This window comes from Salmo salar, chromosome ssa10 (assembly GCF_905237065.1).
Source record: "Salmo salar chromosome ssa10, Ssal_v3.1, whole genome shotgun sequence".
Classification (NCBI taxonomy): Eukaryota; Metazoa; Chordata; class Actinopteri; order Salmoniformes; family Salmonidae; genus Salmo; species Salmo salar.
Genome location: NC_059451.1, coordinates 50,436,265 through 50,446,547, shown reverse-complemented (window position 1 = coordinate 50,446,547; position 10,283 = coordinate 50,436,265). Strand labels below are relative to the sequence as shown.

The following is a 10,283-nucleotide window of genomic DNA, read 5'->3' as shown; positions in this document are numbered from 1 at the left end:
ACAGAGAGACGGTGTGACAGAGAGACGGTGTGACAGAGAGACTGTGTGACAGAGAGACGGTGTGACAGAGAGACTGTGTGACAGAGAGACGGTGTGACAGAGAGACGGTGTGACAGAGAGACTGTGTGTACGTGCACAGCCGAGCAGGGCCTATGTGACAGAGGTGAGAAGGAGTAAACTGGGGAAGAGGGGTGAGGAGTTCAGCGAGGAAACATAAATATTTAATCAAGGCCAGATTGAGGGAAAGGGCACAGAGATGATCGCCTATCAAACCGTCTCTTTCCCACAGAACAGAGACGATTATTTATTTCCCACAGAACAGAGATTATCGCTTACCAAACAGTTTATTTCCCACAGAACACAGAGATGATCACCTACCAAACAGGTTATTTCCCACAGAACACAGAGATGATCACGTACCAAACAGTTTATTTCCCACAGAACACAGAGATGATCACCTACCAAACAGTTTATTTCCCACAGAACACAGAGATGATCACCTACCAAACAGTTTATTTCCCACAGATCACAGAGATGATCACCTACCAAACCGTCTCTTTCCCACAGATCACAGAGCGTGATCCATCTATATCTGGAGATTAGATTGCTGTTTAGAAAGGATTTTAGCAGCTAACAAATGCCATTTCTATATCGTAACACTAGATCCTTTAACATCAAAATGAAGAAACGTTTCTGCCTGGTGTAGTGGGCTATCAACAAAGCTGAAGAAAAGAATGTTATGCTGAATGTCCCTCCCACTACCCACAGAGGGGTACAGGAGTTCTGGGAGGTGGGCTTGTTGTCCAGAGTGGACCAACTTAAACATCTGTTTGACATAATAAATGATTGTGCCCCAGCCCCTGGTTATATGACAAACCACATTGACAGGGTCTATAACCAGCACAGTTAAACCACATTGACAGGGTCTATAACCAGCACAGTTAAACCACATTGATATGGTCTATAACCAGCACAGTTAAACCACATTGACATGGTCTATAACCAGCACAGTTAAACCACATTGACAGGGTCTATAACCAGCACAGTTAAACCACATTGATATGGTCTATAACCAGCACAGTTAAACCACATTGATATGGTCTATAACCAGCACAGTTAAACCACATTGACAGGGTCTATAACCAGCACAGTTAAACCACATTGATATGGTCTATAACCAGCACAGTTAAACCACATTGACATGGTCTATAACCAGCACAGTTACAGTACCAGAGCTAGTGTTATGTCCCAAGACTAAACAGTAATGTGAAGAACACGTTTTTCTATACAGGCATTTGCCTATGGAATAGCCTTCCCTTAGAGATCAAGCCAACGGATAACAGAAATAGCTTTAAAAAGCAGGCAAAGGGTTTCATTTGGACCAGGTTGTCTAAGAGAAACCACTCCAGTACCCCCTTCATTACTTCTACTGCTGGTCAGGTTCTATTTTGTAACAGATAGGAATGATGTGCAATGAATTAGGTTGGATTTTTTAGTTTAGAGTTAAAGTACCACTTTTTAGGATGTCAATTTGATTTAATGTAACGTGTTTGTTTGTAATTTTGTCGTGTCTTTTAATTATTATATGTTCTATATGGTTTACAAGAGGACCACTTTGGAAACAAGTGTTTTCATTAATACTTTTAAGTGCTATCCTCTGGGTACACATTGTGTTGTATGTCTTTTGCCCAAATAAAATTCACTGATCACCCACCAAACCGTTTCTTTCCCACAGAACAAAGATGATCGCCTACCAAACCGTTTCTTTCCCACAGAACAAAGATGATCGCCTACCAAAACTGTTTCTTTCCGACAGAACAAAGATGATCGCCTACCAAAACTGTTTCTTTCCACAGAACAAAGATGATCGCCTACCAAAACTGTTTCTTTCCGACAGAACAAAGATGATCGCCTACCAAAACTGTTTCTTTCCGACAGAACAAAGATGATCGCCTACCAAAACTGTTTCTTTCCCACAGAACAAAGATGATCGCCTACCAAAACTGTTTCTTTCCCACAGAACAAAGATGATCGCCTACCAAAACTGTTTCTTTCCCACAGAACAAAGATGATCGCCTACCAAAACTGTTTCTTTCCCACAGAACAAAGATGATCGCCTACCAAAACTGTTTCTTTCCCACAGAACAAAGATGATCGCCTACCAAAACCGTTTCTTTCCGACAGAACAAAGATGATCGCCTACCAAAACCGTTTCTTTCCACAGAACGAAGATGATCGCCTACCAAAACCGTTTCTTTCCCACAGAACAAAGATGATCGCCTACCAAAACTGTTTCTTTCCACAGAACAAAGATGATCGCCTACCAAAACCGTTTCTTTCCACAGAACAAAGATGATCGCCTACCAAAACCGTTTCTTTCCCACAGAACAAAGATGATCGCCTACCAAAACTGTTTCTTTCCCACAGAACAAAGATGATCGCCTACCAAAACCGTTTCTTTCCCACAGAACAAAGATGATCGCCTACCAAAACCGTTTCTTTCCGACAGAACAAAGATGATTGCCCACCAAACCGTTTCTTTCCCACAGAACACAGAGCGATGATGACTCAAACAGTGACTCAGTAGAGAGTCACAGATGATCTGCTAAGATGTTTACACTTCTTCAGTCTGGCTGTGGCTAGAGTTGAGATCTACCAGTTCAAATGATCAGGACGAACAATGAAATACACAAGTTACATTTTGGTATATTGCTAGAGTAACTACATTTAAAGTCTGTGTTAGTGTTCCACCCTGTCACATGATCTAGTGTGAGGGTGTCCTTTCTGCATGACATGTATCCATGTTCAACCATTTATTTCCCTATACAGAAGTCTCTGAATATGATGTCCAGGATCTCTTCGGCTCCGACCCGTCCTGTAATGCGTCCCAGGTGGGTGAGGGCGAGGCGGACCCCCTCTGCGGCCAGGGCCAGGTCCTGGTCTCTATACTGGTGGTACTGGTTCAGGGCCTGGACACTCTGCTGGAGGTGGGCTCTGTGACGAGCCTGGGTCAGACTGGGAGCTCCGCTCAGAGGGTCACCACACCTGGATGGAACAGATGTGTTATAACTGATGTACTGTATGTAGGTGAGCCGGCCGGCGCTGCCAAATGTTTCAAAAGAATGGGGTGTTTGATCTTCAGTCTGGGAGCTGCTATCAGCGTTACTTTCTTGAAAGACTCAGGATGTATACAATCTAATCAGAGTTTATTCCTCATATCCACAGGATACGGCGGGCTGTAAACGACACAATGAAACTCTTACCGTAGGGTAAGCACAGGGTGTATAACGTTATGACAAGTCATGCATGATATTATCAAATGCTTAGGACCAATCCTAACTTACTTGCAACATAAAAGTGTTACCTAAGTTTAATTTTGAATGAATTGCACAATCTATCAATCAGAGTTAGGATTCCGCCCATGGTGACTACCTGATATACAGGAAAACCATTTAAAAAACCTACGTAGAAGCATACAGTAACATTCACACAGAACTGTACTCTATACTCACAGAGTCTTGACCCGGCTCTGCAGCACAGTGAGGAAATCCTCCAGCCCTGTACTGGTATAGCAGGACAGAAAACATGCAGGAGGGAGACCCGGGCTCTCTCTCAGCTCTCCCTCTGTTCTCTCCCTCTGCTCCTCAGGTACCAGATCACTCTTGTTGAGCACCAGCAGGACCCTGTCTGAGGCAGCCTTCATGCCGGCCTTAGGGCTGAGGCTGGGCAGCACAGTGCTGAGGTGCTCCTGGAGGAAGGCTGGTACTAGCTGAGGGTCTGGGGGTAGCTGGGTGGAGTCCACCACTACTAGGGTCAGATCAGCCTGCTCCACCCTGAAGGGAAAATGCACAATCAAATAAAATGTTATTTCTCACATGCTTCGTAAACAACAGGTGTAGACTAACATGCTGACTAGACCGGGCGCGCGAAGGCGTGCCTCCACGTGCACCATCGCATGCATGTTGATTTTGTCCACACACACCAGACGTGATCTGGACATGCAAGTTGAAATATCAAAACGAACTCTGAACCAAATATATTAATTTGGGGACAGGTCGAAAAGCATTAAACATTTATGGCAATGTAGCTAGCTTGCTGTTGCTAGCTAATTTGTCCTGGGATATAAACATTGGGTTGTTATTTTACCTGTAATGCACAAGGTCCTCTACTCTGACAATTAATCCACAGATAAAAGGGTAAACCTCCTTCCTCTTCTTCTTCTTCTTTGGACTTTATATGGAAACCAACTTTAATGTGCATTACCACCACCAACTGGATTGGAGTGTGGACCTCAGTTCATCTTTCAATCACCCACGTGGGTATACAGTATGCTCCTAAAAACCAATGAGGAGAAGGGAGAGGCGGGACTTGCAGCGTGTCAAGCGTCACAAATAGAACCAAGTTCTATTGTAGCGCCTGGCTACGCAGACGCTCATTAACACGCACGAGCAGTTAAGAGCAATGATTGAATAACATGTCTAAATTTGTTTTGCAACGCTCGCGCAAGTATCGTGAGCGCTGTGGTCAGCATGTAACAGTGAAATGCTTACTTACCGGCCCTTCCCAACAACAGAAAATAATATAAACAAATAACACGAATAATAAATATGTGATGAGTAACGATAACTTGACTATATACATGGGGTACCAGTACCGAGTCAATGTGTAAGGGTACTAGGTAATAACTTGGCTATATACACGGGGTACCAGTACCGAGTCAATGTGTAAGGGTACTAGGTAATAACTTGGCTATATACATGGGGTACCAGTACCGAGTCAATGTGTATGGGTACTAGGTAATAACTTGGCTATATACACGGGGTACCAGTACGAGGGTACAAGGTAATTGAGGTAGATATGTACATATACACTACATGACCAAAGGTATGTGGACACCTGCTCATCAAACATCTCATTCCAAAATCATGGGCATTAATATGCTGCTATAACACCCTCCACTCTTCTGGGAAGGCTTTCCACTAGATATTGGAACATTGCTGCGGGGACTTGCTTCCATTTAGATGTTGAAGTGTGATTCATTACTCCAGAGAACGCGTTTCCACTGCTCCAGAGTCCAATGGCGGCGAACTTTACACCACTCCAGCCGACGCTTGCCATTGTGCATGGTGATCTTAGGCTTGTATGCGGCTGCTCAGCCATGGAAACCCATTTCATGAAGCTCCCAGACAAACAGTTCTTGTGCTGACTTTACTTCGAGAGGCAATTTGGAACTCGGTAGTGAGTGTTGCAACCGAGGACAGATGATTTCAGTGGTCCCGTTCTGTGAGCTTGTGTGTCCTACCACTTCGCATTTGAGCTGTTGTTGCTCCTAGACCTTTTCACTTCACAATAACAGTACTTACAGTTGACCAGGGCAGCTCTAGCAGGTCAGAAATTTGATGAACTGACTTGTTGGAAAGGTGGCATCCTATGACGGTGCCACGTTGAAAGTCACTGAGCTCTTCAGTAAGGCTATTCTACTGCCAATGTTTGTCTATGGAGATTGCATGGCGGTGTGCTCGATTTTATACACCTGTCCGCAACGGGTGTGGCTGACATAGACGAATCCACTAATTTGAATGGGTGTCCACATACTTTTGTACATATAGTGTAGGTAGGGGTCCTGTTCAGGGTCCTGTTGATTCCAGACTTGGTGCATCGGTACTGCTTGACGTGCGGTAGCAGAGAGAGCAGTCTATGACTTGGGTGGCTGGAGTTTGAATTTTTAGGACCTTCCGCCTGGTATAGATGCCCTAGATGGCAGGGAGCTAGGCCCCAGTGATGTACTGAGCCGTACGCACTACCATCTGTAGCGCCTCGCAGTTGCCATACCAGGTGGTGATGCAGCCAGTGAAGATGCTCTTGATGGTGCAGCTGTAGAACTTTTTGAGGATCTGAGGGCCCATGGTGAATCTTTTCAGCCTCCTGAGGGGGAAGAGGCATTGTTGTGCCTTCTTCACGACTGTGTTGGTGTGTGTGGACCATGTTAATTCCTTAATGATGTAAACACTGAGGAATCTGAATCTCTCGACCCGCTCCACTACAGTCCTGTCTATGTGGATGGGGGCGTTAGAACATCCAGAGTAAGGAGAACGTCCAGAGGAAGCAGAACGTCCAGAGGAAGCAGAACGTCCAGAGCTACCGACTCGTTGAAGTACAAACTGCCATCCAAATGGAGGTTAGTGATCGCTGTTCTGATCTCCAGAAGGTCATAGGAAATGATGGTGGAGACATTATGTAAAAACATTTTTAAGATCAGCGTAAAAAAACACAAAATAGCAGAACTGGTCAGGAGTCTGTAAATTTGTTGCTATCCACTGCAGTCCCACTTTATAATCCCCCAGAAAAGAATAGAATTGCACAGCATTGTCAATTTTTTATGTCCATTTTTGTTGAAACAGAAAAGCATAGGTAGGGAATCTAGAGACAGTCACATAATTAACTGTATCTCTGTGGGGACCCCCCTCCCCAGAGACTGTTCCCCCTCCCCAGGGACTCTCCCCTGCCCCCAGGGACTAGCAGCAGCAGTAGCAGCAGGATGCTTATTCTGACTACTTCCTTCCTGCCCTCTCCCAGGTCATGAGCCCTGGATCCCCTGACAGACATACAGAAAGTCCCTTTAAGCACAAGAACTGCTTGCACTTCCTACTCTCCCCTCTATCCCTCCCCTCTCCCTCCCTCCCCTCTCTCTCTCCCCTCTCGTCAGCCTGGCCAAGTCTGTGGAGGGTGTGTGTGTGTGTGTGTGTGTGTGTGTGTGTGTGTGTGTGTGTGTATATATTCAGGGAGGGGTATATACATTGCTGCTGCTATTCTACACTGGTGTAAACAATGGAGGCAGCCGTCAGGATGGAGTGCTCCGGTATGTATGTATTTGACTCTGTCACTGTGTGTGTGTGTTTGCCTCACCCTCTGTATGGTAAATATTAATGTGCATAGTGCCACATCCTCCCACCTCCTGAGTGTGTTTACGTCTGGTATTTATATCCATACATTCTCTTTACACTGAGGAACAGGAACTGGAGCCAAAATACAACATATGGAAAAAGCCTTGAATTATTTATTTGTATTCGAGGATTTTCAAGTATCTTGTTCATTTTGTTCATATTGCCCATACAATGTAGACAACACTAGGCTTTGTTCTGTACAGAAGTCACAATTCACAGGAAGAGACTCCCAATAATTCGCCATAACGTATTGTTTAACGTCTTCCCATATCCTAGTCCTGATGATAAGAATTAGTGTATTCATTTTACATTTACATTTAAGTCATTTAGCAGACGCTCTTATCCAGAGCGACTTACAAATTGGTGCATTCACCTTATGATATCCAGTGGAACAACCACTTTACAATAGTGCATCTAAATCTTTTAGGAGGGGGGGTTAGAAGGATTACTTTTATTTTAGGTGAAATGCATAACAAAGATATTCAATTAGTTGAAATGGAACATGCATTTTGACCATAATGCTTTGTACCATATACAGTATGTGGTGTAGTGTATACACGTTGATATTGATTGATAAGCACCTACCTCTGGCGGGCTCTGCGGACCCCCTCTCTCTCCACGCTGTCTGAGGAGTCTCTGAGCCCTGCGGTGTCACTCAGGAGGACAGGGAAGCCCCCAATGTCCAGAGAGGTTTCCACAATGTCCCTGGTGGTGCCCGCGATGGGGGACACGATGGCTGCTGGACGCTGGCCTGGACAGAGAGGAATGAAGAGAAAGATGGAGATAGACAGAGAGATGGAGAGGGAGAGAGAGATAAAGAGGAATTGGGATATGGAGAGAGAGAGAGAAACAGACAGACAGACAGACAGACAGACAGACAGACAGACAGACAGACAGACAGACAGACAGACAGACAGACAGACAGACAGACAGACAGACAGACAGACAGACAGGGAGGGAGGGAGAGAGAGAGGGAGAGGGAGAGGAGAGAGGGAGAGAGGGAGAGAGAGGGAGAGAGAGGGAGAGAGAGAGGAATTGGGATAGAGAGATGGAGACAGACAGACAGACAGACAGACAGACAGACAGACAGACAGACAGACAGACAGACAGACAGACAGACAGACAGACAGACAGACAGACAGACAGACAGAGAGAGGGAGGGAGAGACAGAGGGAGAGAGAGGAAGTGGGATAGACAGACAGACAGACAGACAGACAGACAGACAGACAGACAGACAGACAGACAGACAGACAGACAGACAGACAGACAGACAGATGGAGAGAGATAGAAAGGAATTGGGATAGAGAGATGGAGACAGACAGACAGACAGACAGACAGACAGACAGACAGATAGACAGACAGACAGACAGAGAGAGAGAGAGAGAGAGAGAGAGGAGAGATAGAAAGATGGAGAGAGAGAGACAGACAGACTGAGATTTTTTTATTTATTTCCCATATATCTTCTCTTCTATTAAAACCTCTATAACTAAATATATTCATGGGAAATACTAACCATTGAAGTGTCCTATTCTTGGTTATTTGGAATCAAAATAAGATCCTCGACAAACTCATCAACCTTCTCCTGCCATGGGATATTTTCATCCAGAACCACACCTCTGTTCAGTGGACCTACGTATATAGAGTAAAGTGCTGTACGGTAGAATCCCTCCCTCCCCACTGTCCAGCCAAACAACTGACAGCCCAGTCCGGCCCATTAATCTGTGTTAAGAGCTGTGGCCGTGAGTCAGGCCCTGGGAAAGACCAAGCTCAATAGGAAACAATAACAGGATTTTATCTGGAAGCTGATAAATACGTGTATTATTCTGATAGGAAGCCCTGTGGTGTAGCAGCTAAACGACCATTCCACATGGTTTATACAAAGCTTAATGATGCAGGATGTCATATCTCAAACTCATGAGCACATGACTGATAAACCAAAAACTGTTTCATAAGAAACAGGTTCATTAGAAACAGGTTCATTAGAAACAGGTTCACTAAAAACAGATTCATTAGAAACAGGTTCATTAGAAACAGATTGGTTAGAAACAGGTTCATTAGAAACAGGTTAATTAGAAACAGGTTCACTAGAAACAGATTCATTAGAAACAGGTTCATTAGAAACAGGTTAATTAGAAACAGGTTCATTAGAAACAGATTAATTAGAAACAGGTTCATTAGAAACAGGTTCATTAGAAACAGATTCATTAGAAACAGATTCATTAGAAACATATTCATTAGAAACAGGTTCACTAGAAACAGATTCATTAGAAACAGGTTCATTAGAAACAGGTTCATTAGAAACAGATTGGTTAGAAACAGGTTCAATAGAAACAGGTTCATTAGAAACAGGTTCATTAGAAACAGATTGGTTAGAAACAGGTTCATTAGAAACAGGTTCATTAGAAACAGGTTCATTAGAAACACTTAGATACTCCACGGTGGCATAAGGTGTCCTTAGGAAGTTATTTTCTCTTTAAGGGACATGGGACTAAAGCAGTGTCGTGAATCGTCAGTGTGTGGTCATTGTGTCGTTCTAAAGTGTGTGTGTATTAGGTGTGTATTAGGTGTGTATCGGGTGTGCACCGGGTGTGTATTGGATGTGTATTTGGTGCGTATCGGGTGTGTATTGGGTGTGTATTGGGTGTGTATTAGGTGCGTATCGGGTGTGTATTGGGAGTGTAGCGGGTGTGTATTGGGTGTGTATTAGGTGTGTATTGGCGAGTGTATTGGGTTTGTATTGGTAGTGTATTAGGTGTGTATTAGGAGTGTATTGGGACTGTATTATGAGTGTATTAGGAGTGTATTAGGTATGTATTGGGAGTGTATTAGGTGTGTATTAGGAGTTTATTAGGTGTGTATTGGGTGTGTATCGGGTGTGTGTTAAGAGTGTAGCGGGTGTGTATTGGGTGTGTATTGTGAGTGTATTGGGTGTGTGTCAGGTGTGTATTATGTGTGTATTGGGAGTGTATTGGGACTGTATCGGGTGTGTATTGGGAGTGTATTAGGTGTGTATTAGAAGTGTATTAGGTATGTATTGGGTGTGTATTAGGTGTGTATTAGGTGTGTATTAGGAGTGTATCAGGAATGTATTAGGAGTGTATTGGGTGTGTATTAGGTATGTATTGGGTGTGTATTAGGTGTGTATTAGGAGTGTATTAGGAGTGTATTAGGAGTGTATTAGGAGTGTATTAGGTGTGTATTAGGAGTGTATTAGGTGTGTATTAGGAGTTTATTAGGTGTGTATTAGGAGTGTATTGGGTGTGTATTAGGTGTGTATTAGGAGTGTATTAGGAGTGTATTAGGAGTGTATTAGGTGTGTATTAGGAGTGTATTAGGAGT

General features: G+C 43.9%; 1 protein-coding gene across 1 annotated transcript in view; it reads right to left on the bottom strand.

Annotated features, from left to right (window-relative positions):
• Nucleotides 1–325: 325 nt before the first annotated feature.
• gtpbp3 (GTP binding protein 3, mitochondrial) overlaps nucleotides 326–10,283 on the bottom strand; it is a 33,255-nt gene continuing 23,297 nt past the window's right edge. The window contains exons 7-9 of the mRNA XM_014123579.2: nucleotides 7,530–7,695; nucleotides 3,513–3,833; nucleotides 326–3,045 (exon numbers count right to left, since the gene is read on the bottom strand). Of these exons, the coding sequence (XP_013979054.1) occupies nucleotides 2,814–3,045; nucleotides 3,513–3,833; nucleotides 7,530–7,695 (719 nt within the window). The 3' untranslated portion in view covers nucleotides 326–2,813. The remainder of the gene's footprint in view (nucleotides 3,046–3,512; nucleotides 3,834–7,529; nucleotides 7,696–10,283) is intronic.